At 40.1% G+C, this 16,539-nt stretch overlaps 1 protein-coding gene across 3 annotated transcripts; it reads left to right on the plus strand.

The window, feature by feature from the left end:
- Window positions 1-1,393: 1,393 nt before the first annotated feature.
- On the plus strand, window positions 1,394-12,194 carry LOC125188396 (remorin 4.1-like). 3 transcript variants are annotated; one of them, XM_048085210.2, is made up of 3 exons: window positions 1,397-2,023; window positions 2,827-2,960; window positions 11,902-12,194. In XM_048085210.2, exons 1-3 carry the CDS (start codon window positions 1,517-1,519, stop codon window positions 11,957-11,959), a joined length of 699 nt encoding a protein of 232 aa, XP_047941167.1. In that variant the 5' UTR covers window positions 1,397-1,516; the 3' UTR covers window positions 11,960-12,194. The 3 variants fall into 3 exon arrangements, with proteins under 3 accessions (XP_088914576.1, XP_088914575.1, XP_047941167.1); XM_089058450.1 differs by lacking the exons at window positions 2,827-2,960; window positions 11,902-12,194 and adding an exon at window positions 2,512-2,650 and having other exon boundaries at window positions 1,394-2,023; XM_089058449.1 differs by lacking the exons at window positions 2,827-2,960; window positions 11,902-12,194 and adding an exon at window positions 2,545-2,650 and having other exon boundaries at window positions 1,394-2,023.
- Window positions 12,195-16,539: the final 4,345 nt, after the last annotated feature.

Here is a 16,539-nt window from a genome sequence, read left to right on the forward strand (position 1 = left end):
CACGTAACTAGAATCACAACGACTCGATTGTATTGAAAAAATTAGGGATCTCAATGTAGTCCGCAACATGTGGGCTGGCCTAAATAATCCGCCAAATTTATAGGGGTAGGGCTGAAAATTTTCAGCCTAATAAAATTACAGTCTGATTAGCATGTACCTGATTAACCCGTAATCCGTTAGGGCCAGACCCAAAAACCCGATGGACAGGCCCGAAAACCCGATAAAATTTCTATCGTTCTATTTGTTTGACTCTAATTCGACATTTCATTGGTTATTTTATAATATAGATTACTAAAAAAATAACTTTTAACTTTAAATATATAAATTATATTAAATTTTTATTAACATAGTAATAGATAAATAAATTAGAAACTTCAAATTCAGTAAAAAATATATTTAAATTTCTAAAACATGCTTTAAAATTTCTTGGTGTTTATGTTTTATTTTGCATAAATCTCAAATATTAGTATTTGATCATGTTTATGTTTGAGTTTCAGCATATATCTCAAATTTATCATAATTAAATATTTTACATTTTATAAATATAACTAATTATCACCATTATTTATTGGATTGATCGCATGTTAATTTTATCGGTAGCAACCCGATTAATCCGTTGAGCTAACCCGAAACCCGAGCTTTTAGGGTTAGGGTTGAACTTTTACAACCTGAAAAAATACAACCCGATTAGCCCGAACTCGATTGACCCGCAATCCGAATAGGATTGGCCTGAAACCCTATGGACTGGCCCGATTAACATACCTATAAAAAAATAATCAAATCAAACTCATGCACGTAATATGGAAATAAATGTTCAAAGGGTATATAATATGATGATCAAAATTCTTGTTGAGACATAAAAATGACTCATTAATCCCCATACTCAAAAGCTAAGAAAAGTCGTTTTAAACTTCATTTCAACATCAGATCATTTCTCAATTCAAGTATCAAACAAATCCTTAATTTAGTTAATAGAACCATAAATATTACGATTATTCATAAGTTTAGTACAATAAATTTTTGTACTAATCCGTTCACCAAAATTTGTCTCATTTTCCCATTTCTGTCCATCCCTCAAAATTTGTCTCATCTCATTTTTACTATTTTTAGTAGTGGACCTCATATTCCACAAACTCATTTCTACTCACATTTTATTATAAAACTAATATATAAAAGTAGGATCCACAATCCACTAACTTTTTTTTCAACTCACTTTCCATTACATTTCTTAAAACTCGTGTCCGATCAAAGTGGGACAAATATTAGTGGACGGAGGTAGTAGTATTTAGATATTGGTCAATTTCAATCTAAATCTATCAAGTGTGGAAGTCGCTACACCAGCAATCAATTCAAGCATCCTCATTTTTGCAATCAATATCTCCTCAATCAACAATAATATTATGAACTCACACACAAAATAACCAAATCAAAATAAATATAAAAATCAAATCAAATTTTTTTACCGTCCACATATATAGTAGCTTGATCACCATTCTTCCATGACTAATATATCTCGATGTTGAACGAGCAAAGAGCGAGAAACAACACTCACAATCAAGACAATTCCGATGAATCATCGACGATGAGAGACATCCACGCCTTGACGCCGCCGCCCTCATCATCTCTATCCATGGCGTCGTCAGCCTCCGGTGAGAATTTCACCAGCATCAGCCGCGAGTTCAACGCTCTAGTCCTGGCCGGCTCCCGCTTTCGAGCCGACCAGAACCAGACCGGACTCGACCCGGCCGGCTTGGGCCGCATCGGGGAGGACCGCCACTCGGCCGAGCCGCTCGAGACCAACCCCTTAGCCATCGTCCTCGATCCCAATCCGCTGCAGTCGCCACCGCGGGAGGTGGTGACAGTGCAGCGAGTGAAGAAAGAGGAAGCGGAGACCAAGATTAATGCGTGGCAGAATGCGAAGATAGCCAAGATAAACAACCGGTTTAAGAGAGAGGAAACCGTAATCAACGGTTGGGAAGATAAGCAAGAGCATAAGTCTTCTTCATGGATGAAACATGTTGAGGTAATACTCTTACTTACTCCCTCCGTTCTTCCAAGTGTTTTTTTTTGGCACAGAATTTAATAAAAAATGTTTTAAAAGAGTTAGTAAGAGAGAATTAAGTAGAACCACCAAAAAGGGATACAAGTTCAAATTTTAGTACTACTACTGTACTACTTAATTAAGGATTGAGAAATGTAACTACCAAAGAAATTCTAGTATCTTAATCAAGATTAATTCGAGATTTAGTGTATAAGATTCGAGATGAATTTAGGTAGCGCGTCCTACTTAAAAATTAGTCAATGTCTTCCTCTTAAGGCATAATAATAATCCTAGATATGTTCATGTAGATGAACTTTAGGAAGAAAATCCACAAAAAAATCGTATGCGAATCAAGATTAATTTAATTAGGTGTTTTTTTTTTTTTTGTTACAGCTAATTTCTTCATTTTCTAGCTAGCACAATCGTCATACAACTCACCAATTTAATTAAGTTTGTGATTTGTTATATAGGGTTAGAGCTTAATTTTTCTCTGTGATGTTCAGATGGTAGCTCAACCATATTGAGATTTCATTGTGGAACATGCCATTTCATTATCATTTTGATGATTTTTATTAGTCCAAATTTAATTCAAAACGGACGTATTATTTATATAGTACAGCTATATATTGCAATTACTAATTTCAACTTATATATAGCAGATAAATCACTGTAGTATGATGTTAACTTTTATATGCATGGTTGCGTAGTTTTCCACCTCTTCAACAAAATAAATGTAAAATTGGAGGTTGATTAAAAATGAAATAATTAATTGATTAAACTTGCAGAGAAACATAGAGGAAAAGAGAGCAAAAGCATTAGAAAAGATGAGAAATGACATAGCAAAAGCCCACAGAAAAGCCGAAGAGAAAAGGGCATCTGCTGAGGGCAAAAGAGGCACTAAAATTGCTAGGGTTCTTGAAATAGCTGTTGGTGCACGCAGCGGAAGAGCATGTAAATAAATCACATAATAATCAGATCTATTTAGCAGATTATTTAGACAAAATCTATTCGCGTAATTATCACATGTATCATGCTCATAACTTGAATTAATCATGCTTTAAGAATATTGAAAACCTAAAACATGCTTTTCTACGGAGTAGAATAATACCTAATTAATTCTCCAAAGAATTGAAGATGGCTAGCGACTTCTCCACGTGTAGCTTTAAGTACTAGACCACAAATCTTCTCTCTGGTTCCCGAACTGTACTCTAATATCAGTGTGGGCTGATCTTACTAGAATACTAGGACTTAAATAAAGAAGACAGAAGACATCCTTTTTGGAATAGGACTCAAATTCGAAATCTCCTACAGCTGGGAGAGATCGAAATTTTCGAAAATTGCAATATGAGATATTGTGTATTTTCTGTCTCCTTTATTCTCCTATTTATATTAAGTTCCTTTTGGGCCCAGACAGGGATCTATGGAAGGCTTTGGATATGGGCTCATCCAATTTACTTTTTACTAATTAAATTGAACCCACAATTTAATATAAGTTATAATTGGAATATTACGAGCAGCCACTACAGAAGTAATATTGAACTCTCCCCATCCAAATCCGAAATTATAAGTAATCCGGGTTTCCGTTTATCTTTCATTTCCCGTGCTTAAGATTAATATGTCCATTAATTAATTAATGTCTGCTATTGACTTAATTAATTAACTTCTTATTAATTCCAAGAGTGGACTTAGCATGAAACACTCATTTATTATTCATAGAGTAATCATACTCCAACTAGCTAGGTTCCGAATAATAAAACTTAGTTTCGCGCTCCTCTTGAGGACATTATCAAACGAGACTCACCTCGTGCACGATTCAATATAATAGCAATCCTAGCACCGCTAGATATCGATCACCACTGCCCAATATATCAGGATAATTGGGCTACGAAAAACCCGCACCATTTGATAAGTCAAAGCAATGCATAATCAATACCGTATGCTCAATGCTAACCTACATTGATTAAGAAATAAATATTTATCAAGACCTCGCCTTTCAGTAGATAGCCCAAGGCAAGTCTTGCTGTTAGATCCGTTCAGTGCTATACCACACCAATGTCATCTTATTTCAGTAAGGCTTAGAAATATACGGACTGACATTGCAACCTTTCTCGATGGGTAGTCTAATTCCATCTAGGTTGTGAAATTCATATTTTTCTTTGTTTAGAACTGACCGTATTACCTTAAAGTGGACGACGCCCACAACCGGTCTACTAAAACAAAGACTTAGACTTTGTTAAGTTAACTTATACATTTAAACATGCATTAACATCCATTAAATGTAAAACATAACAACATTATGACAAAAATAATCTGTTTTATTCATTGGAAAATAAAATAAGAGTTTTACAGTATTCAATCACTCGAAACGTGATTTCTAGTATACAAACTCTAACAATCTCCCACTTATACTCAAAACACTTTCGAGTATACAAAATGTGCTAACGTCTAAATCTCCCACTTATACTGAAAGCGGATTGAGGTCTTGAATTAGTCGAACTCCCATTCCTTCAACATGGCTTTCATACGGCTTTACCGCTAACGCCTTCGTGAAAGGATCTGCCAGGTTGTTTTCTGACTCAATCTTGACCACTTGTATGTCTCCTCTCTGCACTATATCTCGAATGATATGATACTTCCTCTCTATGTGCTTGCTCGTCTTATGAGCCCGTGGTTCCCTCGAATTTGCCACAGCACCAGAGTTATCACAATAAACGGTGATGCGCTTGGGCATATTCGTAACCACACCTAAGTCCAGAAGGAAGTTCTTAAGCCATACAGCCTCCTTTGCAGCCTCCGAAGCGGCTACATACTCGGCTTCCATGGAAGAGTCTGCAATGCATTTCTGCTTTACACTCTTCCAAACTATAGCTCCACCTCCTAAGGTAAACACATATCCGGAAGTTGATTTTCTCGAATCCAGATCAGCCTGAAAGTCTGAATCTGTATATCCTAAAGGACAGAGCTCGGCTGCATTGTAAACTAGAACATAGTCCTTAGTCCGATTAAGGTACTTGAGTATGTTCTTTACGGCAGTCCAATGTCCTTGGCCGGGATTTGATTGATATCTTGCTACCATGCCAACAGCAAAGCAGATATCGGGTCTAGTACAAAGCATAGCATACATGAGACTACCAACTGCCGAGGCATATGGTATTCTTCTCATCTCTGCTATCTCAGATGCTGTCTTAGGACACATCTCTTGAGACAACTGGATGCCATGTCTAAAAGGTAGGAAACCTTTCTTGGCATCTTGCATGCTAAAGCGTCTAAGTACCGTTTCGATGTAAGATTCTTGGGATAAGCACAACATTTTCTTACCTCGGTTCCTAAGAACCTTGATACCGAGAATGTGTCCCGCATCACCCATATCTTTCATCTCGAACTGGCTGGACAACCAAGTTCGCACTGATGACAACATCTTTTTATTGTTTCCAATTAGAAGAATGTCATCTACATACAAAACTAAGAACACAACATTTCCTTTTTCAACCTTCTTATACACGCAGCTTTCATTAGGGCATTTTTCGAATCCAAACTTTTGAACAGTTTGATCGAAACACTGGTTCCATGATCTAGATGCTTGCTTGAGACCATAAATGGCCTTCTTAAGCTTCCAAACCATGTGTTCCTTGCCCTTCACTACATAGCCTTCGGGTTGTTCCATGTAGATGGTCTCCTCAAGACTCCCGTTTAGAAACGCAGTCTTAACGTCCATCTGCCATACTTCCCAATCCATGTAAGCTGCTATAGACAAAAGTATACGGATCGATTTGAGCATGGCCACTGGGGAGAAGGTCTCATCGTTATCGATACCTTCCTTTTGGGTATACCCCTTAGCCACTAGTCTTGCCTTGAAGACTTTAACTCGTCCATCGGGTCCACGTTTACGTTTGTATATCCACTTGCTCCCAATGGCAGTACAGCCTTCGGGTAGGACAGACAAATCGTAGACGTCTTTGTCTAACATAGATTGTAGTTCCGAATCCATTGCTTTCAACCATTCGCAATGATCGACATCAGCCTGCGCCTCTGCAAAATTCCAGGGATCCAGTACATTGCTGTCCGAGGAGTGATCCATACACTCACCCAAACCAATGTATCTATCGGGCTCATGAGAGACCCTCCCACTGCGGCGCGGCACTACAATATCTGGAGTATTAGTTGAAGTTTCTGGAATTGTTGTTACACTTGGTAATTGTTCTTGGTTAATGGAAGTTGAAACTTGAGTTAGCTCTTCTAGAGCAATCTCACTGCTGGACTTATGATTCATTACATAGTCTTCCTCTAAGAATGTGGCATGAGTGCTCACAATCACTTTCTGATCTCTGAGACTATAGAATTCATAAGCTTTCGTTCCTCTAGGGTATCCTATAAACACGCAAACCTCAGTCCTAGATTCCAGCTTAGTTGGATCCTTTTCCAATACATGAGCCGGACACCCCCATACTCTGAGATGTTCTAGATTGGGCTTACGCCCATTCCACAACTCATATGGGGTAGTAGGAACAGATTTAGAAGGTAAGACGTCTAAGAGATAGTTTGCAGAAAGCAAAGCATGACCCCAAAACGAAACAGGTAACCGTGCATAACTCATCATCGATCTGACCATATTTAATAAGGTCCTATTCCTTCTTTCAGCCACGCCATTCTGCTGGGGTGTGCCCGGCGCAGTCGTTTGGGATTCAATCCCAGCTACCGATAAATAGTCCAAAAACTCGGCACTTAGGTATTCGCCTCCGCGATCAGATCGCAGGCATTTGATACTCTTACCATGTTGCGTCTCTACTTTAGCCTTAAACTCCTTGAACTTGTCAAAAGTTTCAGACTTGTAGCGCATCAAATAGATGTATCCGATTTTCGAGTAGTCATCTGTAAAGGTGATGAAATATCGAAAACCGCCCCTTGCCTCGGTTGACATTGGTCCACACACATCAGTATGAATGAGCTCAAGTACTTCTTTGGCCCTATTCCCCTTTGATCTAAAAGATCTCTTAGTCATCTTGCCTTCGAGACAGGACTCACACTTCGAAAACGGTTCCTTCTCAAGACCTTTAATAAGATCTTGATCAACCATCGCATGAATCCTTCTTTCGTTGGCATGACCAAGTCTAAGGTGCCATAAGTACGTTTCATTCATTGAAGTTGAAGGTTCTTTTCTTTTCTTAGAAATTTTCGATGTAGCATTGAGTTCTGATTTACGTTGATTAAATTGTGTAGAAGTGATCGTGTACAGATTGTTTTCCATGATACCGCGACAGATATAAGAACCATCTTTCTTAATAACGCAATTGTCATTAAAAGAAATCGAATATCCATCATAAGACAATTTAGAAACTGAAATTAAATTTCTTCTAAAAGAGGGTATCAACAAAACATTCTTCAAAATCAAAAATCTATCACTAGAAAAACGTAAATAAACGTCTCCCACTGCAACGGCCGCCACTTTCGTAGCGTCGCCCAGCTGGACCTCTATCTCACGATCATGTAGCCGTCTTGTCACCTGCATCAAGTCAGGATCAAAACATATATGATCAGTTGCTCCAGTATCAATAACCCAAGTATGAGTAGATGTCAAAGCCAAACATGACTCGACTACTAGAGCATGGTGCATACCTGTAGCCTTGCCCTTTTTAGGACAATCTGGCTTCCAATGACCTTTCTCTCCACACTTGAAGCATTTTCCAGTTTGCTTCTTGTCACCCCGCTGTTTCTTCTTTCCCTTAGCATTGTTGACTGCTACTTGGTTCGGTGCCTTTTTCTTTCCTCTTCTAGCCTTAGAGCCAGAGGAATTAGGCGCGATACTCATCATAGCTACTTTAGCTTGAACCATAAGGTCCTCCGCCGACTGAAGTTCAGTCAGCAACTCTGCTAAAGTATAATTCCGTTTGTTCATCTCAAAGTTGAGCTTGAACTGCTGGAAGCTAGGGGGAAGACTCTGAAGGATTATAGTAACCTGGGACTCGGGATCGATCGTCCCTCCCAATACCTCAATCTGGTTGAGGTGACTCATCATCTCGAGGACGTGTTGCCTCACAGACGAGCCTTCCTTCATAGACTTCGTCATGATACTCCGAAAGGCTTGAGACTTAGCCGTTCGATTCTGAGTACCAAAAAGATTTGCGAGATTTGTCATGATCTCGGCGGCAGTTTCCATGGCAGAATGCTGATGCTTGAGTACTGATGACATAGAAGCCAACATGTAGCACTTAGCCATCTCATTCGCCTTATGCCACCGTCTATGCGCATCTCGCAATGCTTGGCTGGCACTAGCAGCCGGGACAGCTGGGCGTGGAGTAGTGAGTACGAACTTGTACTCTTCTGCTGTGAGAACGATATCCAAGTTTTGTTTCCATTCGATGTAATTTTGGCCTTCGAGTTTGTTTTCTTTGAGAATGGCAGAAAGAGGATTAAAAGACATCTTGACGAATTTTATTGCACTGCAAACAGAAGATTTTACTATTTGTCATAAACTTATGTAAGGAAATTGAGTAGATTAACCATAAAACTTTTCAAAATCTTACAACAGCAAAATTAATAAATTGTATCCTCCTCAGGAGGTTAATACGCATTAAAATTTCGACAATTTACTGGTCACAACACCGACATATCAATAGCTTCCTCCTCTGGAGGTTGACATGTCAAATGCTTCCTAAGCACGACCACCTGGTTTAGCATTACAGTATTTTATTTCTACAACACACTCCCATAACAATGTTCATGTGTTGATAACAAAATCAAGCTATCTCATAAATTCCGATTGAACCCTGAAACTCGCAATTCCTTAGGATTATTGTCCCTACTCTGTAGGTGGCGATAATATTAGGAATCACTTTCTAGTTCACTCTATTCATTATTTGAGAAGTCCGCCCTTATGAACTTACTGTTTTCGTAGGATTATTGTCCCTACTCTGTAGGTGGCGATAATATTAGAAAATCAGCTTCACAAAATTTGGCAGTCCAACCGATGGAGACCATATATAAACCATTAGTTCATAATTATCGCTTAGATATTTGGGTTATGGTTTTAATTAATTATCCTTTAGCCTTAAGGCAGATTAAGACTAATTAAATTCTGTTGGTATTTAATTTACTGGATAATTAAATCTTTTATAATCTTTAATATCTTAATATAGAAACTATTAATCTAGAATTTAATTCTCATTCATGTCTTACTATAAGATATATCTAAAATAAAATACATTATTTATAATCTTAATTAGACATGAAAAATCAAATTCATATAATTTCCAAGTTCAAGATTAGGAAGAATATCAATTATATTATTTAATGTATTCTTATATATATCATATCTTATAATAGATTCTAGATATATATTAGGAAACTATTAAATTATTCTTATCTATATCATCTAGGATATAAAATATTCATAGATATAGAAAATAATCCAAATATTCCTAAAATCTAGGGAAATCTTCCCAAAATGTTTTATTTCATTAAATAATATTATTTTTAATGATATCTATTAATTAAACAATTAAATAATCATTAAAATAATCTTTCGTCAATTTCTAGAGATTCGAGGTTGGCACGAATCTACACAACGAAGATACGAAGATATCCCCGGAGATTCTCGCCGGGACGGCGTGTTCGCCCCCCGACGACCGCCGGAAAACCCGCGCCTTACGGCGCGCTCTTCCTTCTCCCTTCTTCCTCCCGGCGGACAACCGCCGAGATTTCTCCCTCCGTCGTCGTCGAGCCAGAAGGCGCAGCCAGAGCCACGACCTCCCGGCGATCTCCCACTGCCCGACGAGCTCGCGCGCACCAGCAGCCGGCGGCTGCTCTCGGTTGCGCCTCGCTAGGGCTGGGTCGGCTAGGGTTTCGGTATTAGGGTTAGGGTTAGGGTTTTGCGAAGAAGACCGGCGCCTCGGTGGTTCTCGGACGAGCCACCGTGCCAGGCTTCCTCCGTCCGACGCGTCTGGTGCCGCCTGGGCTCGCGGTCTCGATCGGCGGCGCGCGCGAGCCCCTGCTCGCATGCGCGTCGCCGCGTGATCGCACGTCCTCGGCTCCTGTCGCGTCGCATCGCGTTTGATCGGGGCCGGCTAGGGTTTGGCGGGCTTGGCCGGTGGCGCGCGCGAGCCCTTGCTCGCCGGCGCGTCGCCCCATGCCCGTCGCCCTCGGCTCCCACTCGATTGGCAACCCTCTTCGATCGATCATAGCGCAATTCGTCCCGGCGCAAGCGCCGACGAATCGCACATCTAGTTCGTTCGAATAATTCAAGTTCTATGATTCGAATGTTCTTGAGTTCAACATGCATAAACATAAAAAATAAAAACACAAGAACATGCTTCGTAATCAATCAAGACATGCATACATGAATTTCGCGAAATTTAAATCCAAATAATCAGAGCCAAAGACTGGCTCTGATACCAATTGTTGGTGCACGCAGCGGAAGAGCATGTAAATAAATCACATAATAATCAGATCTATTTAGCAGATTATTTAGACAAAATCTATTCGCGTAATTATCACATGTATCATGCTCATAACTTGAATTAATCATGCTTTAAGAATATTGAAAACCTAAAACATGCTTTTCTACGGAGTAGAATAATACCTAATTAATTCTCCAAAGAATTGAAGATGGCTAGCGACTTCTCCACGTGTAGCTTTAAGTACTAGACCACAAATCTTCTCTCTGGTTCCCGAACTGTACTCTAATATCAGTGTGGGCTGATCTTACTAGAATACTAGGACTTAAATAAAGAAGACAGAAGACATCCTTTTTGGAATAGGACTCAAATTCGAAATCTCCTACAGCTGGGAGAGATCGAAATTTTCGAAAATTGCAATATGAGATATTGTGTATTTTCTGTCTCCTTTATTCTCCTATTTATATTAAGTTCCTTTTGGGCCCAGACAGGGATCTATGGAAGGCTTTGGATATGGGCTCATCCAATTTACTTTTTACTAATTAAATTGAACCCACAATTTAATATAAGTTATAATTGGAATATTACGAGCAGCCACTACAGAAGTAATATTGAACTCTCCCCATCCAAATCCGAAATTATAAGTAATCCGGGTTTCCGTTTATCTTTCATTTCCCGTGCTTAAGATTAATATGTCCATTAATTAATTAATGTCTGCTATTGACTTAATTAATTAACTTCTTATTAATTCCAAGAGTGGACTTAGCATGAAACACTCATTTATTATTCATAGAGTAATCATACTCCAACTAGCTAGGTTCCGAATAATAAAACTTAGTTTCGCGCTCCTCTTGAGGACATTATCAAACGAGACTCACCTCGTGCACGATTCAATATAATAGCAATCCTAGCACCGCTAGATATCGATCACCACTGCCCAATATATCAGGATAATTGGGCTACGAAAAACCCGCACCATTTGATAAGTCAAAGCAATGCATAATCAATACCGTATGCTCAATGCTAACCTACATTGATTAAGAAATAAATATTTATCAAGACCTCGCCTTTCAGTAGATAGCCCAAGGCAAGTCTTGCTGTTAGATCCGTTCAGTGCTATACCACACCAATGTCATCTTATTTCAGTAAGGCTTAGAAATATACGGACTGACATTGCAACCTTTCTCGATGGGTAGTCTAATTCCATCTAGGTTGTGAAATTCATATTTTTCTTTGTTTAGAACTGACCGTATTACCTTAAAGTGGACGACGCCCACAACCGGTCTACTAAAACAAAGACTTAGACTTTGTTAAGTTAACTTATACATTTAAACATGCATTAACATCCATTAAATGTAAAACATAACAACATTATGACAAAAATAATCTGTTTTATTCATTGGAAAATAAAATAAGAGTTTTACAGTATTCAATCACTCGAAACGTGATTTCTAGTATACAAACTCTAACAATAGCCACTTTCATGAGAGCCATGGGGCGAGCTCCTTCCAAGCGCTCTTTCTTCTAAGCATCGGTCGTCTCGCATGTGTGTCATGGCGCGATAGCAAACCAACTCCCGAGGGTTTTGAGTGCGCTCGTCTTCGAACGGTCTATCCATTGATTAAATAGAGCTCATTCTACTCCTTGTTTCTTTTACTTAGCATATCGCATGTACAACATAATACTGCAATAGTACTAATAGAATGTATTATGTATATAATGTATAAGTTCTACTAGTTCAATAGTAGGTAGTCGTTCAGTTTTGTTGTCATCGTAACAAACTATATACATGCATGTGTAACATTTTTTTCATTCATTAACCATTAGCTAGCGTGTGAAATAATGGACATGAACCTCTATTGATATAAGATGTTTTGAAAACCTCCATGAATAAAATTAGTAAGATCTTCGTATGATACTCTAAAAATAGGAACTTTGAGGCTGGCATGAGTTTCAATGCGAAATTTGTATAGTTGGAAAAAGATAGAAGAAAAAAGTGACTGAAGTATATATTCTTAGTGAGGAATAATGAGAAAAACTTGCCAAAAATAGAGGTGGACTAATTTTATTGAAAGAATCAAAATGAAAAAATAGACTATGGGGAACGAAAGGAGTATAATATAGTAATACGTGGAATGATTTAATGAATCCATGAATATCGCTTCCTAAATTGTCACAATATAGTACTACCCCATAAATCCATAACATATGATAGGCCAGGAGGAATAATTGGACCCAATTCATATTTCGTTCGGTCACATGAAAATCATACAATAGTTGGGCTTAAACCCAAAATACTAGTAGTAGTATTAATTTGTATTGTTTATGTTGATTAAAATGTGTCTTCATTCGATGAATGAATATATCTCACTCACCTTCCTAGAAGTTTCGTGCCACACCTTTCATTTTCTATGTAGTTGCAAACTTGCAAAATCTTACCAAGTTACGTTAATAGTACCAACAAAATTGTCTGATAAAAAATAGAGTACTCCGTACTATATACTAATAGCCAATTAATGCTAAATTTTTCACTTTATATGTAATATCTTAACATAAAATTTTAGAAACGTTGTCAGTTGTCAACATAAATAAAAAAATGATGAAAAATTAGCATCCAATTGATGTGACATGCCTTATAGGAGCCAGGCTAGCAAAAGTGTAATTATGCAGGATTAATTTCAAATAATTTGACATATCATTATTGCAACGTTTAACTTTTAAATATAGTGTATGAAAACAAAATGAGTGATTTTTTGTGTGGTGACAGCAATTCAGTTGAAACAAAAACAACGTTGTGTAGAATTTGGGACCTAATTGATTTGTTCTAATCACATTTGTCACGTAATGGAATTCCGGGCATCCGTGAGGATTAATTAATGGCCAAGATATAAATTTGGGATGAATTCAAAAAAAAAAACAAATAAATACATTCCTCCAAAAACTAAATAGGAGTATAAATAAAATTTTTGCATTGTGCTATGGGATCTACTTTAAGTGATAAAATGATACACTACAATATTCGCTTTAATCAAAATTTTAAACTTCACAACCAACAAAACTTAATCTAGCAAAGTTGAATTGGAGTACTAGGAGTAGTATTTAATACTACTACAATATATAATAAGCACTTGTTGTCATTCAAAAGTCAATGGAGAGTATATACTATTAGAGCATCCACTATAGGTGGACAAGTTTTGGTGGACAACTTTTTTTTTTGTCCATAGTCTCATTTTATTTGTCCACAGCCCCAAAAAAAAGTGTCCGCAGCAATAGTGGACAACTTTCACTTTATTTTTCTTGTTGTATTTTTTAATTCAATTTTACAATTAAAATTATCGGACTAAAAATAATTAAAGAACAAGACAATAAATAATAAAATTAAAAAGTGCGATGAGACCAAATATTCGTTGTATTCATGGATACCGGAAAATTACACAACGAACATTTTAAAAAAAAACATACAAAAACAAATAAAAACACCGCCACCATCTACTCGGTGGCGGAGTCGGAAACATCGGCCTCATCTTCGTCGCCCACTCCCCCCGGCGCCGCCGCCCCTGCCCCCGTCGCCCCCGGTGTCGCCCCTGGACCAGTCAGCCCCAGCTCCTCTCTGATCCTACACATCAGCTCATAGTATATCGACTTGGTGATCGGGTCGGTGGCCGACTCGTAGAAACGGCAGTTATCTTGCAGTTGTTTCATCAACTGCACATTCAGGTTCCTGTTCAAGACCACATGGGCCCCATGGTCCACGGACTGAGCTCCAGAAGGCGCCTGCGCGCCCCGCGATCCAGACGCGGCCGCCGAGTAGCGGGAGGAACCTGCAGACATCCGGGCGCTGCGGATACTGGCCTTCTGCCCCGGAGGGCGTGAGCGCCTGGTGTGTGTATCAGAGGGCTCCTCCGCTTGGGCGTCGTTGAGGTCGATTGAGTGTCCGCCGCTGCTGCTGCTGTAGTTCCCGGCTCTGTTGCGTCTGTTGCGCTTCGCCGCGTGACCCTCGGTCTCCTCTGCACAGATGGCCTTGAATTTCGGGCAGTTCTCGAGAACGCGGAACTCCTCCCACTGGGTGAACTTAGGCTTGTATAGCGCGTTGTATTGGGACACGGAGAGAGCCTTCACGTCGGCTTCGTTGCGGCCACTCTCAGCGTTGATAAGGTTGTTGCCGTAGATGCCCGCGAACTTCCTGGTGGGTGTCAGAATCCTCCCAAACTTTTTCCGGATCTGTTCCGCGTCACGCGGTTTGGCGCCTCTCGGCTTGAACTCATTGTAGGTCAACAAAACGCGCTTCCAAAAGCCAATCTCGGTCTGATCGGTGCCAACACAGGGGTCGGATGTGACGGCATCCCATGCCCTCGCTACAGCAATCGACTCGTCTTTGGTGTAGTGCACGGCCCGACTTGTTACCGGCGAATCGCTACCGCCGCTGCCATCCCCATCGCCGTCGCCGCCGGCCCGCCCCCCACCGCCGTCGCCACCGCCGTCGCCGCCGCCGTCTCTCCCCCCACCGCCGTTGCCGCCGCCCCTCCCACCATCACCGTTGTCGCCGCCCCTCCCACCACCACCGTTGCCGCCGCCCCTCCCACCACCACCGTTGCCGCCGCCTCTCCCACCACCGCCGTCGCCGCCAGATCTCGTCGGCGGGGTCTCCGGAAGGCCCGGACTCATCATCCCCATCATCTGCTCTATTGTGAACCTATCGAAATCAGACAAAGGAGTCTGGGTGCGCTGGAAAGAGTGAGAAGGGGTATCCGGCCTCGGATGGTTGGGCGAGTCCATAGTGGGTCGATAATCCCCAAACGCCGAACGACCCAAATTCCTCTGATGAGAAGATTGAGCCCGATATTGGCTTTGTTGCCATGGCGGGGATGTCGGTGACCACGCCTGGAATGGAGGGGGACTGGGACTCGATCCCCACAGCTGAGATGGCTGGGAAGAAGGATAGTATCCATATCCCGATTCTTCCGTGCCGGGTGAATCTTCGTCTCTCCCGTGCATCTCGGTAAAATCTAGGGTTTAGGGTTGTGAAATTGGGGGTGGAGTGAAAATGGGTGTGGAGTGGAAGACAAATTGGTGGGTATTTAATTTAAATGGGTGTGGAGTGGAATAAATTAAATAAAAAATCGAAATTTAAAAAAAAAAAAAAAAAGGCGGAACCGGCGGTCCGCCGCTTTTCTCTCTCCAGCGGCTCGTCCTCGCCGCAAAGCCGGCGCTACCCCTTCCGCCCCAACAAATTCGTCCGCCCCCGGGGCGGACGCGTCCGCCACTATACGCCGCCGCGGCGTAGCCGGGAAGGGGGCGGCCGGCGCGCCGCCCCTATAGTGGATGCCCTTACTACGTCGGATCTATTCCTAGATTTCTTAAGATAGAAACACCTTTTTTGCAAAAGTAGTAAAATTTTTAATTGGACAGTCGGCTAAAAAATTTATTTTATTAAATTTTTAAATTCCAAATCATACTTATAGTAGCTACCAGTCACTTTATAGAATAGATCGGTGGATAATGCAGTTTAAGAGATTGTTATATGATGTATTTTAATGAATTTAATTGTTATCTAGTATAATATGTCACGTCACATGGGCCAAAGTCATGTGATTATCAATACTTTGTCTAGTCATAGTGTGCTAAGCCTAACTTTATGGTCCAGTCCACATTCAACCACTTTTATTTGACTGCATTTATTGGCGCCAATCAAGAAACATGAAATTTTGAAAATAGTAACAAAAAATTAAGTTGTCTAAAATCGGAATGGATCACCTACCACAATTCCTCCTCCATTACCTAATACACACACACAATCATGATAAGTGATGGTGGAATCCATCACACATGTTTGTATGTGTGTGTGTATTAGTAGATGCAGGAGGAATTGTGGTAAGTGATCCTTACCGGTCTAAAATTTCATCAATGATTAATTTCCAAATTTCTATTTTAACGTTTTATGTTTCTAATTTTGAGATAATTATCTAATTTGCAATTTGTTAAAAAGTAAAGTATCGAAAATGTGATTGTGATGATACGTAGGGCATCCAAGTCCGCCCTAAATTCCGCCCTATGCTCCGCCACATCATTATTTTATTCTCCTATTCTTCCACCTAAATGTGAGGCGCC

This window comes from Salvia hispanica, chromosome 5 (assembly GCF_029641045.1).
Source record: "Salvia hispanica isolate PSC_SH4W2 chromosome 5, Shi_PSC_v1, whole genome shotgun sequence".
NCBI classification, from domain to species: Eukaryota; Viridiplantae; Streptophyta; class Magnoliopsida; order Lamiales; family Lamiaceae; genus Salvia; species Salvia hispanica.